Source organism: Zonotrichia albicollis, chromosome 12 (assembly GCF_047830755.1).
Source record: "Zonotrichia albicollis isolate bZonAlb1 chromosome 12, bZonAlb1.hap1, whole genome shotgun sequence".
Taxonomy (NCBI): Eukaryota; Metazoa; Chordata; class Aves; order Passeriformes; family Passerellidae; genus Zonotrichia; species Zonotrichia albicollis.
Genome location: NC_133830.1, coordinates 15,536,037 through 15,552,086, shown reverse-complemented (window position 1 = coordinate 15,552,086; position 16,050 = coordinate 15,536,037). Strand labels below are relative to the sequence as shown.

At 42.1% G+C, this 16,050-nt stretch overlaps 1 protein-coding gene across 6 annotated transcripts in view; it reads left to right on the top strand.

Moving 5' to 3' along the window:
* The window catches only part of LOC102071399 (6-phosphofructo-2-kinase/fructose-2,6-bisphosphatase 4), a 51,975-nt gene that overhangs the window by 14,492 nt on the left and 21,433 nt on the right, over nucleotides 1–16,050 (top strand). For 3 of the 6 annotated variants that reach the window (XM_074550034.1, XM_074550035.1, XM_074550033.1), the window contains exons 2-4: nucleotides 9,185–9,301; nucleotides 13,214–13,310; nucleotides 15,631–15,697. In XM_074550034.1, the coding sequence (XP_074406135.1) occupies nucleotides 9,185–9,301; nucleotides 13,214–13,310; nucleotides 15,631–15,697 (281 nt within the window). Of the gene's footprint in view, nucleotides 1–1,667; nucleotides 1,940–9,184; nucleotides 9,302–13,213; nucleotides 13,311–15,630; nucleotides 15,698–16,050 lie in introns of those variants that run through there. The other 3 variants (XM_074550038.1, XM_074550036.1, XM_074550037.1) reach the window with 2 other exon arrangements.

Sequence of the window (16,050 nt, the reverse complement as noted above, 5' to 3'; positions counted from 1 at the left end):
TCTGTGCCTTACAAAAACAAAGGCTAGCAGGTGTCTCTGAGCACCTCTGATGTTATTACAGACACCTGGACAAACCCTTAACTGAAGTTTTGTACAGGTGCCACTGGTTTGAATCTGCCTGAGCAGAAGGGAATTAATTAACTGGCCCTGTGCCTGGTGCTTTGAGGATGAGACATACAAATGTGGTCATTCACCCCACAGGCTTCTGAAAAATGCTATTGTTGTATGAACAACATCAGGTGTGTGACTGGGCTTCCAGTTCTTGTGCAGGGTGTGGATGTGCAGAAAGGAAGTACAAACTTTATTTCTAGAGGCTGGAAGGATTTAGTAGGTTTTCTAATTAATGTACGTAAAACAAACCTGAGAAGTGGGGTTTATAAATGCGTTCCTATTCATCTCTTGTTCTTGTTAATATTACACCTGTTGTGGGCTCTCCTGGCTTTACTGGAGGCATTGTTAGGGAAGCTGCAGGATCTTGGTGTTGGCCTTGCTGTGATCACAGGAGGATGAGGTGGGGACATCCTGGTGTTGGACTCTAGCCTGGGGTCCCTGTCCTGTGTGTTGCAACATTCCCTGTGTGCACAGGAGACAGAATTCTGGGATAAACGTGGGACACAGATTGAGCTGTTCCTGCTCACACCTCTTGGGCAACTGCTGGAAGTAAACACACAGCTGGCAGAAGAAACCAGGAAGATTTTAAGCATTCACAAGCTCCCTCTCTGTGCTCCTAGTTTTCTGATTCTTGCAATGAAACTCCTGTAGCCCCTCTGCCCCTCCCCATGCCAGCCATTGACCCAAAACAAAATTGTGAAGAAAATCCTGGATAAAAATATAGTGTGGGGCACCTACAGAGGAAAAGTGTCATTGGTCTTGGAGAGAAGGAAATGGAACAGAGGGACAAAGCAGGTCAAGCAAACATGGTTCTGGAGAAACAGTACTGACTCTCTCAGAGGTGTCTTCCCAAATGTCTCTGAGAGCTAATTTTTTTGTTGTTTAGAAAGGTACATTTTAGCTTGTAATAGAACAGAAAAACTAAAAATAATCATCAGATGATCAGAGCCTGGTTAGTATTAAAAAAGAAAGCATGTACTGGCCTTCACTTGTGTTTAGGCCAGTGTCATAATAATGGAGTGATTAATAATGAAAGTGTGTGCTGCACTTCACTACTGTATTTTCATTGTGTTGCATTTATTTTCTGTAAATAAAATATTTTCTATAAATAAAATATTTTCTGTAAATATAGAGAGGTGTATGTATGTGAAATATTGAGCTTTTTTTTTTTGCTTTGCTCAGGCCAGTCAATGAGGTGAATTTCCCCAGGCTGTAAAGCTGATGAAGGTGATGGGGAAAGGCGACAGCTGGGTATCGTGTTTAGTCAAACCAGTGCAGTTTCCCAGGGCCATTTGTTCACAGCTTGTTTTGGGGGGAGCCAAATGGGATGGAGGAAACCTATGGTTTATGTTTTTCTGCATCGCTACTAATTTAGCCTTCAGGCCAAAACAGCTTAATTGGAAAAATGTCTCACTCAATGCATGGCTTCAAACACACTGGGCGTTCTATATTTAGGTTTTAGGTCGGGTTTAAAGGAAAAAAAAAAGAAAAAAGGTTTCTCAGAAGCAGCGCGGTGTTCCCACAGCAGCACGGAGCGGAGTCACCTGCTCACGGCACGGCCCTCGCCGGGCCCGGGGCCGGGCCCTTCCCTCCCGGGGCGGCGTTGCCGAGCCCGGGGCACGGCGGGGCTGCGGCCTCCGGGCCGGCCCTGCCCCGGGGGCGGCCCCGCTCCGCCCCGCCCGCCGCCGCCGCCGCAGCGGTGGGAGCCGGGAGCGGCCGAGGATGGCGGCGGCTCCGGGGGCTCGGGAGCTCACGCAGAACCCGCTGCAGAAGACGTGGGAGCCCTACGACAACGGGCTGCCCGCGGGGCACAGCGCGCAGCGCGGCGGTGAGCGGGCCGGGCCGGCCTCAGGGGGCTCGGGGGGATGGAGCCCAGCCCCGGCGCATGGGGTCGGTCACTGCGGGGAGGCGGGCCCCGGAGCTGCTGCGGCTGCTTCCGTGCTCCCGGGAAGGCAGGGAAGCTCAGCTGGGATCAATGTGTTTGCTGGTTGCTTTTGTTGGCGTTTTTGCGGGTTTGTTTGGGTTTTTTATTTGTTAGACGAGCTGGTGTCAGGGAGCGTCTGTGTTCGGTGTATTCGTCTTGGAGAGAGGCCTGAAGATGTCACAATGCTCTTGTTTTGGTTGTTGTGTTCCTTTGTATTTTTTTTTTCCTTTAAGGCCAGTGCTGTATCAGCCCATCTGTTCCATGAGTTAATGACTTCCCATATTCTGAGGTGCAGCCAGCCAAGTCATCCGCCTCCTGAGACTTTGGCTGCGGCGTTTGTAAACCATAGTTCATTAACAAACTTTGCCGCACAGGTTGTTTTTTACCTCCTCTTGCTCTCATTTCCCCCCTTACTTAAGTCACAGAGGTCCGGTACACGGCAGTTTGGCAGACAAAAGGGGCTTTGTCGTGTGGAATTGTGTTTGTCATGCAGAGATGCTGCGCTGACAGAGGTGAGGCTCTGCCGGTGTGGCAGGAGTCCATGGGCTGCAGCCTCGGCTCTCTGCTCCTGCTTTGGTCCAGCCCTTGCTAAAAGAGGAAACCAAACCCCCTCCCCCACAAAAAAACCCCAAACCACCCCTCACTCTCTTGTGTGCTGGGCAAGCAGGCAGGAGTGTGTTTCTGTGGGAGCTGAATTACTGCAGCATCTGAGCCATAGCAGATTGAGATGAATGCTGAAGTAGGAAGAGGGTCAGAAAATGTGTATAAATGCTTTATAAACATGCTAGGAAGACTGCTTCATTTTAACCTTAATGTGGCGTCTCTTTTCCAAACAGAGTAATATCTGTTATAACTCTGACACAGATACTGTTTTACAAAAATCCCCCGAACCCAAGAACAAAATTGCATATGAGTCATGTGTAATTTGATGATGTACATTGTCTTCTTGGCAGAATTATTTAGCTTCACTTGACTATAAATTAAAAAATATTTCACATGCCAGTGGGGTTTTTGGTAGGACTCTGTAAGTTTAATGTCTAAGACCCCTTATAAATTGTCAAGGGACCAAATGAGAGTGCACCTAGACTGCAGTGGGATTTATTTTGCCTTTGTGTTGTATCCACACTGCAGTCAAAAGATTTGGAAGTAAAGTAATTTGGAGATAGCTCTATTAGATAGAGCTATTTAGCAGCTTGAGTTGAAGTATTACTGTCATGTGGGCCTTATACTTCAAAGGGAGCAAATAATCAGCCATAATGAAAAAAACCTTCTGCTAGAAGAAGAGATGGCCTTTTTTAAAAAAATCATTTTGCAGCCCTACCCATAAAAAGTCTGCAGTCATTTGTGATACATAAGAATTACAAACAGCCTGCAAAGGAAAAGAAGTTACTCTTCCTTGATTAAACCTTCTATCTCGTGTCAGCAAACTGAGAACACTTCATGATTTTTCCCATGCAGGGGAGTTGCAGACTCCTTTTCCCGGGATTTCCTCGTGTCCCGTGTTGCCCCGTGCTCTGGTGAGGCAGTGTGACCTGTGGGTGCTGAGCTGCCCAGGGACTGCCCAGATGGGTCACTGGGGCTGTGTTGGGCTGACCAGGTCTGGTTCTTTGCTGCTTCAGGTAACTGTGGCAGGTGGTGCTGTTCCAAAAATACCAGCTCAAGGTGGAAGTGGTTTTCTTGTCCTCAAGTGTAGCTTTGCAGTGAAGTTAGTCACTCTGCGTTGAGTTTCTTGGCTAAACAAGATGACCTCTTTCAGTCTCCTTTGGTTGGTGGTTTTTTTTTTTTTTTAAATTTTGCTTTGTGCTGCTGACCTTTGTCTGCACCACCTTTAGTCTTTATCCTTCTAGAAGGTGGGTGAGCAGAACTGTACACACTTCCAGCTGAGGCCTTGGCAGGTTTGTCTACAAAAAGACTCACCAGTGTTAGCTGGTTTTAGCGTGGTTTTCTAAAAGTTATAGCAACTGCTGTTGTCTTGGGAAGAAGAAATGCGTTGAGCTGTGCCAGGGTTCAGCTGTCACAGGGCTTTGAAGAGCCAGTTCTTTCAGGCTGTGCAGTACAAGGTCTTTGGGGAGGAGCTGTGTCCGTGTGCAGCCTACAGAGCAGGCAGTTTTACAGCTGGGGACACAAGGTGGCTGTTCTGGTGACTTCCAGAGTCACACCTGAGGGCACTGCAACTGCGTCTTGTGCATATTAATAGCTGTGGCTTGCCTTTTGTGGTCACCTGTGGAGAGTTTTGTCTGTGAATAAGTTGAATGAAAGCTGTTCTTGGCATTGGAGGTTCAGATTGCTGTAACCTCTGAATCAAGCAGAGGGCTGTAAACATGGACATAAAAAACAAATAGCTGAGTAGGCCCTAGTGAAAGTTGTCTGGGGAGCCAGCAGAGGATGTTTATAGTGAGAGATAAATAGTGAACTTCCTGTGGTTAAACATTCCTCCCCAACTACAGTTAAATGCTTTGTTTCCTGACAGCTGCTGAAATTTGGTCATTCTAATAAATGTCATTTGCTGATACAGCAGTAGAAATGTACATCCCCCCCAAAAAATGTATCAAATTATTATCTCTGCTCTAAAGAACTCTACCCTTTGAGCACATGTTGCTTGTGTGTATTTATGCTCCTCATGCTAGGAACTGAAAATAGGAGAGGGAATGAAGTGAGGATGGTGCCTGAGGAGCAGGACGTGAGGTGGGATCCTGGCTGTTGGCATCAAAGCTGTAGAAGCAAAAGGTGACCCTGAGGAAGGGAATGACAGAACAGCTGGTGGCAGGGGACAAATGTGAATTCTGAATCCCTCGGACCAAGATGATGGTAAAAACTGGTGGTTTGGACAAAAAGAGGAGATACAAATTAGAAGGTGATGGACTTCTTCAGGTCTGGGAGTAGATGCTTTCCAGGAAGAACAGCAGGATGGGGAACTTGTCCCCATGGGATGCAAAGAAGGGAGACTGGTTGTCATTGTTGATCAAAAAGATATGATGGATTAACAATGGTTAACTTGGGTAAGTGATGGGAAAAGCATGTAGGGCTGACCTTATTTGGAAGGATGGTTGTGTTGGCTTAAAGTCAGCAATACTTGTGTATGAGCCTCGAAATAGTGCAGGATTTTTGGAGAACTGGCCTTGAACTGAAGGCCATAGAAACTGCAAGAACACTTTGTAAACTTCAAATCTCTAACAGTAACAGCTTGATACAAAAAACATGTGTCCTTAACACATGTAAGGAAAAAACAAAATCTAATTCTGGGTCAAAGGAAAGGACAGCTGATAATTTGTTTGGTAGTAAAGGAACCTGGAAGATATCAACTCCTGACTCGGATTTCACAAGATCCAAAAAGTTTCGAGGGCTGATGAATTGCAGCACAGCTCATCTAGATTGTTTCATGTCCCAGTTTGGTTTCACAACCTTCTTTTGCATTTGTGTTATTTCACAATAGAGGCAAGAAATAAACATGTCATTTCTTTCTCCTTGACTGTTAAGTCTTAAACTTTAGGAAGGGTAGGCAGTCGTCATTTTACTCTCGAGCTGCAACTTGCTGTGTCGTTCTAATGTTTAAGAAATATTAAACTGGGATAGTGACTTTGCTTCAGTTGCAGCATTTCATCATTTGGCCATTTTCCTTCAATGATTGGAATTTTGGGTGTGTTTCTTTATGTTTTCCCTCTCTTTGGTGATGTTGTTTATAAACATGCACTCCTAAATGTATATATCACAAGCATCTGTTTTAAAGAAAAAACTGACTGAAGACAATGGTGTACAAGCTGTAAGTTTTGTTTTACTGTTCTGAGTGCTTGTGTTCCTCTAACACAAGTTGTTGATGGCACATCCACGGGTTGGGGCTGTCAGAAACCCTTAGGGGTTACATAGGCAAAGCAGTAGTGAAAAATGAGATTGTTTTGTGTGTAGAGATATTTCTGAAGATAAACCAGACAATCCAGTGGTGAGGAGTGGAGAGTGCCCTTAGGAATCTGCTTTGGTTCTAACTCACACACCTGTAACCCACACTGAAGTTTTTATATAAATGGAATGATGGTGAGGTGCTGTGAAAAGGGGGATCTACCACTGTGTCACTGGGATATATGTAATTTGTGGTATGCTTGGCTATTTTTATTAGCTTACTTCCTTGTGTCAAGCTTGCTTACATTTCTTCAAGGGAAAATGTAAACCATGAGACACTGATATTGAAAATACTCACGGGAATGACTATTTCCCCTGCTTGCAGGGAGTGTTGGCAAGGTTTAGATAATGTGAAAGACAGTTAATTTCTTTGGAGTATTTGATACATCCATTTGATACATACCAGAACTTGGCATTCTGTTCTGGTCTTAACTTTTTTATTCAGTTAATGAGCAAAATTAAGCATTGTTAATTACAAAGGATCATAAGGGTCTGCTGTGCTGAGTTTTTTTGTGTTGAGAATGCTGCACAGAGGTACAGAAGAAGTGAAATAGCTGCTTTGTGTGCTTTTATTTTTAGTTCTCTCATTTAGCTGTGAATGGGCTGTTTTGGCCAGCACAGGTGTCTTTGGCTTCTGCTTGCCAGTGCACAGGTGTGTTTGTCACTGAGTGCCACCTGTGCAGGTGGTGTGAGGCTGCAGCCATGCATCAATCCAGAACACCAAACATTTCTTTGGTGCCCTGAATTTTAGATTGTGAGCTGCCCCCCTCTTGTTAAGGACAAGCCCTGAGGGTGGCACATTCCTGTAGCACCATGGCCTGTGAAGTGTTGCTTACAGGGCTGTGGCTTTTTGTAAAAGCAGATTTGGGATCACTGTTATCAGTGGTGTTCCTCCTTACAAAGACATCTGTATTTATAGAGTAAAAGCACTCTTGGTCAGCCTGGCACCTAACAAAAGTGGGATTGCCACTTGTTTATTGGGATATTTCTCTTGGTTTCTGCTCTGTGGTTACTCACCAGAATGATTGGAATAATGGGTGAGATGTGCCTGTTAAACTGGACACATGGGGTTCCAACAAAGGCAGCTTTGCTGGTTTTGTACTTTCTTTGAGGATATATCTGTAAAAATGGAGGCGGTAGCAGACTGGCACTGAATTTCCCTCGTGCATATTGTAGTTGGGTTGATCTAGCTTGCTGCTTGGTTAGAAAATATATCACAAACCCATGCAGGCCTTAAGAAGGACTTAATTTAGAAATTTAGCTGTTGATATAATCTGTGAAGCAGCCATTTAATTTAAGTGGTTTGCAGGACTCTTCATGGAAGCTTCCCAGACTTCAGTTTTGCTCCATACAGGTTTATCATGGCAATACGAGAGGACAGATATTCTGTGAGGAGGTGAAATTTGTATGGCTGACCCCAGCAGCAGAAAAAAAAAAAAAAAAAGAAAAAACCAGGTGCTCTAAGAACAAAAAGTTGGTAAATTCTGCTTGGAATGGGTAGAAAAGCCTGTTACAGCACAGTTCCTTGCAGAGCAGGAGGAGTTTGGGCTGTGTACAGAGCCTTTCTGTACAGATCCTGGTTTGTCTTTTACTGCTCTTACTTTACTACTTGTACCGAAAAATTGTTCAAAACTTGAGCTAGATGTTTCAGGTGAAGGATCTTTTGAACAGGCTTTGAAGAAAAATGTCTTCTCTTAAAATTTCTTGGGGCCCCGGGGTTTCTCTCACCTCAGTATTTTATTGCACTGTCCTTAAAGCCGGAAGCAAGGCTGTTAACTTCATAAGCACTGTGCTCTTGGCACTCCATAGAGTTGTTGTTTCCTTAGAGACTTCAGCCTCTTGGAGAGGGGCTTCACAGCCTGAACTTATAACAAAGAGGAAAAGAAATTATTACCCTTCTTGTTTATAGGCTTCTGCACAGAGGAATTTTCTCTGAGGGTTTTTATCAGTGTCCTTCCAGAGACTTGGCCATGTTTGGATGGATCGGTTTTGCTTTGCATTTAGTTCCCTGTAGCTGTCATTACAGGGAGTAGTTGAGTGTTTCATGGATTTGAGGTTGGGTACCATTTCACCTCCTCTCCCTCATGAAAAGTGGTGTATTTTTAATGTTTTTTGGTTTGTGTCTTTCATTGTGCATTTTAAAACAGCACATCTGCCTTTGCTAATCTGCTTGTTCTTTTTTGATTCAGTCATGTGAACTTTCTGCACCAGGTTTATGCAAGTGACTTTGTGGGATGGGAGTTTGGGAATTTTGAGCAATCGCAGCCCTTTGTACAACAATTCAGTTATGGCTTACAGCTAATCACTGAGATTTGGTCTTTTGGAGTGAATTGATGTCTCCTCTGTCAAGGCACTGAGGAAATCAATAGACATGTGGATTGTGTAGAAATGAATTCCCTTAATAATAGAGGGAGCTGGTGGTATCTGCATCACTTTAATATCTTCTTTCTTTTTAGGCAGTTCCTTGTAGCTGTGATAGGTTAATGCAAGGTATCCTTAGTTTTGTGCTATTAAAATGTTCAAAAACTTGTGATTTGAAAGGAAATACACAAGATTTTCAGATTACAAATACAATTCCTTCAGCCTCCTACACTGCTGAGTTTTTAAATTAAATGCCACGACTTTAATTAAGAGTGTGTATATATATCTATATTAGATTATTATACTTGATTATATAAAATACTTGTATTATTCTTAGTAACAGTCAAAATGAGTTCTGCTCAAGAGAAATTTTAGTGTTAATTATACTTAAAGGAGAAATAATCAGTAGTGAGTAGCTTGTTTTACTATAATGTATAAAGATGTATTTGTCATGCTCGTTTTGCTCAAAATCAAGAAAAGGTTGAACCATGTTTAGATCTTGTCTTAAAAATACAAAAATTATTTTAAAACTGTACACCTTGCTGTTTCCTTTCAATGCAAGCACTGAACTGAGGTACACAGGGGCATAAGATGTCAGTTGTCTTTATTTTGGTATTGTTTCTGTGTGCCAACGCACAGGTTTCTTCTTTCCTGCCTGTTTGCACCTCACACGTCCATCATTGCACTACCACTGACTCACCCTTCCAAAATTCATAAGAAGAGAGATCAGGGTCCCTGTGCTGCTGTGGAGCCCCAAATGGTGCCACAGTGCATGAGCTGCTTGGGGGCACCTCCTTGGGGGGCTCACAGAGAGGGGTTTCCCTGCAGCAGCAGCAGCCTTTGCTTTGTGGGAATGCTGTTGGTAAATCCCGACTTCCTGTGTTTCCTTTGCAGTATGTATGACCAATTGCCCTACTCTGATTGTCATGGTGGGTCTCCCAGCAAGAGGAAAAACCTACATCTCCAAGAAGCTGACACGCTACCTAAACTGGATTGGAGTGCCCACAAAAGGTGATGGGTTTACTGTTGTTTACAGCAGAAGGACAGGGCACAACCTTAGGGGGTTTATAAACCTGATTTCCAGTAATTTTGTTGCCAAGTCTGTCTAGTTAAAAATCCTTCTGCTTTGTTGATGTATTTTTAGGCAAGAACATACACAGGCACGTTGCTGTTTATGTGTTAATTAATCAAATTATGTTGACAGTTCCTTTATCTTCTTGTTCTGTCAGGTGCCTAAATCAAACTTTTTCCCTTATCATGAAACACTGCCCTTTTTTGTTTATTTATTTTTCCTTGTTTCCCTTTTCCTTTCTTCATTTAGGTGAAAAGGAATGTTGTTTACAAGCAGTTGAGCAATCGCCACTTCTGGGTTAAACTTCCCGACTTCTCCATCTTTTTTACTCTGTGAACTTTGTGCTACTTGCAGTTCTTTACTTTTTTATGTTTGTGGAATGACTTGCAGTTCTTCCTCTAAGTACTAAGAGCCCAAAGACTGAGGCAGCAACTTGTTATCACTTGATTTTGACTGTTTTCATATGGTTTAACCTTTCTGATGACCAGTATCAGCTAGTTCAGAGTTCAGTTTTATCCATTAGGCTGAAATGGAATAACAACTCAAGCAATTTAGCCTGTATCCAAGGTGACAAAATGCTTGTATGTTAGATACACATGTAACTGAAATTTATGACATATGTTATGTGTAAATGTCATTGAGTTTGAGCACTTCACTTTGTTAAACTTCTCGATTCTCCATCTTCTCTGTGAACTTTGTGCTGCTTGCAGTTCCTTACTTCTTTATGTTTGTGTAATGACTTGCAGTTCTTTGTCTAAATACCAAGAGCCCAAAGGCTGAGGCAGCCACTTGTTATCACCTCCTTAAAGATTTCCCTGGGTGTTTTGGGCAGGAAATGGCTCAGATTGGTTGTGCCAAGGACCTCTCCGGGCTCCTGTGGTGTCTTGTGGGCCCATAAACAGCACCTAAGTGCATTTGAGGTTCTGAGCAGCCACCTCCCCTTCCTTCTCCTGTCTCTGTGCAGAACAGCAAGACACATTTGGTGTGCTGGGATTCTGTGTCCAGTGCAGTAATAGTAGCTTCATGCCTAGTTAATAATTTAAATGGCATTACACATATGAGGTCATACTGAAGTGTGGAGTTTTGGCTGGCTGTTCAGAGATGTATTTCCTAGTCACTCTAAGAAGTCACGAAGAAAAATTCTGGCCTATACTTAAACTGCCTTTTGATTCTAGGGTAAAGCTTTTTGTGTGGGTGTTTTCTTAAGTTTTTAGGAACTTGTATAATGTGCTTTATTTAGAAGAGACATTATGGGGGATATATTAAGTATGACAGTTTACAGGATTTAAATTATCACTTGATTTTGACTCTTTTCACGTGGTTTAACCCTTCTGATGACCAGTATCAGCTAGTTCAGAGTTCAGTTTTATCCATTAGGCTGAAATGGAATAACAATCCAAGCAGTTTAGCCGATATCCAAGGTGACAAAATGCTTGTATGTTAGATAGACAGGTAACTTAAATTTAGGAGATGTGTTATGTATAAATGTCATTGAGTTTGAGCACTTCACTGTGTGATCTTTGACTAGGAGAAGTCCAGTATTGGACAGCAAGAAAGGATTTTGTCCACATCTGGCTCATGCTTGGTTGAATGCATCCCCAAATACTAATTGTGCTGTAGGTGGGGTTTGGCCCAACTGTAGGAAAAATTCTGTGGGCTACTGTGAGCAGCACATCAGAAAACACACACACTTGTGCTTGATGACAAACAGGTAGAGCATTGCTGCCTGATTTTATAAAAATATTTAACATAAAGTTGCCATGAGTTTGTGTCCTTAGTTGCTGAGTATTGTTTGTCTTTGTTAGAAAGGGTGGCTGGGATTTTCTCAGCAAACCACAGAGCCTTTCTGTTTGTGTCTTCAGTGATGCAATTTTACTGAAGTCACTGTGAAACACCTCACTGTCTGGCTGAGGGGATAGATGACATTTTCCCTAATTCTTCCACTTGGTGGGACTGAACTGGTACAGGATCAGTATCAAGTAGCCCTAACATCTGCTACCCTTTGGCTCTTAATGTCTTAAAATTAGTGTGTGCTTAATTTAGCAGGAGTTCTTGTTCTCTGAGACAGATGGTTCAAATGATGAGGTTATGTAAACCAGAGAAAAGATAAATGCCATCTTTTCATGTAACGTTAAGCAAGCTGGAGAGTTCAAGAACAGAAGGTGGAGGTAAATAGCCCAGGCTTTTGGTGATGGTTAAATCATTTCAGTCATCATTTCTGTGTTTTCTTCCTTCCAAAATCCTCTGTTGTATAGAATGGGAAATGGTTAAAAGTACAGGGGACTTTTGTCTGTGCTTTTAGAAGGAAATGAGGTCAATTAGATATCTGAATAGAATTGTGTTGCAATGTGGTTTTGAGATACTAAGCCTTGGAAGCTTTTTTGAATAGTTGTGGTTGTGATACCAGTGAGCTTTGAGAAAATTTTCCATAGGCATGGCTGCTAAGAATAAAGGCTGGAGATTGTCCCACTAGATAGCACTTTTTCCTCTCCTCTGCATGGCCCTCTGGCAGTAACTATTCCTTCTCATGAAATTCATTATTTTTTACAAGGACCCACTTTTTCATGTAGCCACTGTGGCCAGTGCTTATTAAAACCATCACAGAATCACCTGGATTGTTCTGTAATCCATGTCATGACAATTTCCATCAACGCTGCTGAGCTCAAAGAAACTTTGTCTTTTGGGGAGAAAAATAATTTTTGTATCTTTGTGCTCTGCCTCCAATCCCAGCAGCAATCTGTGTACAACTGCTGGTTCATGAGCTTTTCTATTCTATGTCTTCTTTCTTAACTACAGCCTTGTAATTGAGTCTACTGCTTCTTTTCCTCTTTCCAGAAATGAAGTCTGGCAAATAGAGTTGTACCTTGGCAGCATCTCAAACAGAATACTTCAGTGTGGTTAAATTCTAAAAAAAAAAAACAAAACCAAAAGCTTTGCAGTTCAACAGAAAAAACCTGTAGGTCTGAAACAACTTAAATGTTAATTGTGTTTCAGAGGCCTGCTTTCAGAGCCATTGAATGAAATAAATTAGGGTTCAGTGTCACTCTGCTCTGGGGCAAAGCAGAACTGTCTTGCCCTAATCCCATACCTGATACTGTGTTTGGCCATGGACCTTTTGCACCTTCACCCAGATAAGGAGTAGGTGGTTTTTGACCACTGAGATGAGATCACAGTGAGATTGTTTCATACTTAGGATGATTTTTAAATGATTTTTTTTTTGTTTTAGCAATTTGTCTTTTTTTTTTTCCGCAGTAAGTGGAACAAGGGTTGTGAAATACTAATCCTTAAGGAATAGAAATATTAGAGCGGGGTTCTGAAAAAATGTTTTCACTACTGGGATTTTAAGTTTTGTTTACTTAAAGTTTAGTTCTGTTTAGAGCTCTGCCTTGTGCTGAAAGAAGAGTTGTAAGTTTTGGGAGGTGTTATCTGAATACTGTTTCACTGTACATATACTTAGAAGAAGAAGAAGGTAATGATAATAATAAATTATTATTAATACCAATAATCATTACTAGTCCTTTATAGATTTTGAGTAACTCCGATAGACTTTGAGTAACTCCTGAAAAGGAGGAAAATAATTCCTTTTTGTTGTCCAGGCAAACTGGCAGACAAAGGCACTACAGTGTGGCCACTGAAGTAGAGTGACTACAGCCCAAATGTTCTTTAGCTATTTCCGAGATTTATTACTATCTTGGCTATTTTAAACTTCACAAAACACAAAGAGAAGTATGATAGATTGACTTCTTACAGGCCAAGTTATTTTATCTTTGCAGGAAGTTTGGTTTCAAAGTTGTCATGACCTTTTCATGTTTCTGTTGTTGGCTCTTGCTAATGTTGCTTTCTTTTGGCAGAATTTAATGTTGGTCAGTATCGTCGAGATTTGGTGAAAAAGTATAAATCCTTTGAATTCTTCCTGCCTGACAATGAAGAAGGCTTGAAAATCAGGAAGTAAGTTTTGATTGTGCTTGGTACACCATGCTAATTGTATTAAAAGGATATCCTGTTTAATTTGCTCTTAGAGATTGCTTGAAGTTGCATTTTTGTATGATCAAGAAGACCTTAGGAAGACTGCTGGAAAATACATTCTAGAGAAGGTGGAATAGTGATTTCTTTAGGCTGATGAAAATTTGGGAGTCTTTTTTTCTTGATTGTTTCATCTCAAGCATCAGAAATTGAGAGAAGTCCTTGATTCATTTTCATTAGGATGTGACTACTGTTACTCCTGTAGATACTCCAGGATATTTTCACTGAAAAACTATTTAAACAGATAGTTATAGCTTTTCCTACCTTCTTGTAGAGTACCAGCTAATAAATGTGACTCCTGCTGCTGCCTAATTCCTAAAATCCCATTTTAGAGCTTTTGTTTGCTTCATAAAGGAAAAAACCCACATAACTGCTTTTCTTTTTGATGTGTATAATGAAATTGTTCATCTGGAGCACATTGAATGTATTCATCATTATCTGTTTAAATGAGGGAGAATCAAATGTGATCATTTTCTCCCTGAAATTGTGGGTTTGGCCACCATGCAGGTGCCTCATTCATTCCCCCAATGCACAGCCTCAAAAATTGCCATGTTTTGCTAATGCTGTGCAAAGCAAGGAGAGAAGCAGAGTTCTGTGTCCAGATGAAGCATTTGAGTTTCTGCTCCTGCCTGGAAAGAGGCTGTGCTTTAATGTAGGGCAGACCTTCAGGAGAAGGGGTCAGAGCAAGAGGGAGCTGCTTCTTTCCTAGAGGAGATCAAACAAGAGGGCCTTTTGATTTCCTTGGACACTCACTGTACTTTTTAGTGCGTTCAGGAAAGCCCTTAGAGCATGCAGTGTGAAAGAGAAGGAAATGAGAAATTTGAGATGGATAGAAATAGTATTTATTTAGGCTACTTAAAATATGGACTGCCTTGTTTTTAATTCAGCTTCACCTTATACATCAAAACCATCTGGAGTTCTTTTGTGGCTGTCCCTTGCCTTGTCCCCCCTCTCTCTTCCCTTTCTCCCCCTCAGCAGCACTGAGTGTTGCTAAAGGCAAAGGAGAACAGGCTGCATAAGAGCCTCCCAATCCTTGGGGATAAGAGCAGTTATGAGGTGCATTAGCTTTGCAAGCCACTACTTTTTGCTTACAGGTAGAGCCAAACCTTTTAATGTGCCTCTGTGCCACCTATTAGGCTAAGTGCTGAGGGATGTAGCATGAAATGGGCTGTGTGAGATGATCTGCCTGGTTAGCAATGAGTAAAGAGGGTTTGTATTTATTCAGTGAAGACCTGGGTGATGAATCTCAGCTCCTGACATCTGTTAACTGTGCTAATGTGGAAATACTGTCGGGATCCAAAAGCCTTCATTTCTCTTTCAAGATAAAGCTGTGCTTCCAGAAGGTGGTAAATAGAGCAGTTATGAATTTCAGTCTGGAAAGAAAATTTAGGAGTAATGTAGGGAAGGGCTGTTGAAATGGGCAGGCTTTTATGTTGGTACTGCAGAGAGGCTGTACTTACTGGGAATAAATGGGGCTTTGTTCTGCTAACAAATAAATCGTGTACAATGTTGCCCTCCAGCTTTACTGATGTGTTAGGAATCATAATGGACTTTGAAGATAATGCTAATGCTGGGGACAGAGGAAAGTTGCATATTCATGTGTTCTTGTCCAAATTTAACACAAGTGTAAAGTATGTCAGGGTGGGGATTTTTGGTGTTTGTGCCCTCAGCTGTCTCCAGGTCTAATTACACTGGGTTGGTGACTGCAGTGGGATGATATTTCACCTCAGTCATTAATACTTGATGCTACCTTTGTTTTGCTCTCTGTTTTAACAATTTTTTTCTGCATAAGCAGTTTTCACACAATAGCTCAAAAGAGAGTAAGTAGATTACTGAAAAATAGTTGCCTCTCCAACTCAGTGCCACAAGATAAAGGCCTTAAGTTGGATAATTTTATTTAATATTTTGCAAATCAAATTAAGAAGCAGTTATGAATGGATAGGTAATTGGGAAAAGCATACAGGGATGTTTCAGTGATGTTATTTTAGATCAGTGGAAGGGTATCCTTCAGGCAAAGTTGGTGGGTGTTCTGTGGACATGAGCAGCTCTGTCAGTGGCACAGGAGCCAAGGTGACATGACCACGTTTCCTTAGCGTAGCTTGGCTGATCTCTGTTGGCTTTTCCCCATGTTTAGAGGGAAATCTTTGTTTCTGAAAGAAATTATCTTAACATTTGCAGGGCCCTTTTCTCCCAAGTGCATAACAAGATGCCCTTATGTGTATTCTGTGGTTCTTTCCCTGTGCAGACAGTGTGCCTTAGCCGCGCTGAACGACGTCCGGCAGTACCTCAGCGAGGAGAACGGGCACGTGGCTGTAAGTTTCTTCTTGGAGACACTTTCCTGAGGTGCCTCTGCACCAAACTCTTTGTCTGCTGGATTACACACAGCCTGAGTGGTTACAGCAGCTCTCCAGTGCACCACATTTCTGTCCTTTGGCAGTTAGGTCTGCCTTGTTGCTGCAGTGGAGTGAGTGCTGGATTTGAGGGTGATGATGCCATTTTGAGCAACTACCTTTCATTTGAGGGGTTAGCTGAGAGGAGGATAACACCAAGAAAAAGGTCCACCTTCTCTCCACATTGCTATAGAACAGTGCTCCACAATGTACTATTAAACACATCTGTAATTTTGCTTGCATGTCTATTTGATAGTTTAGTGTTCGAAGGGCAA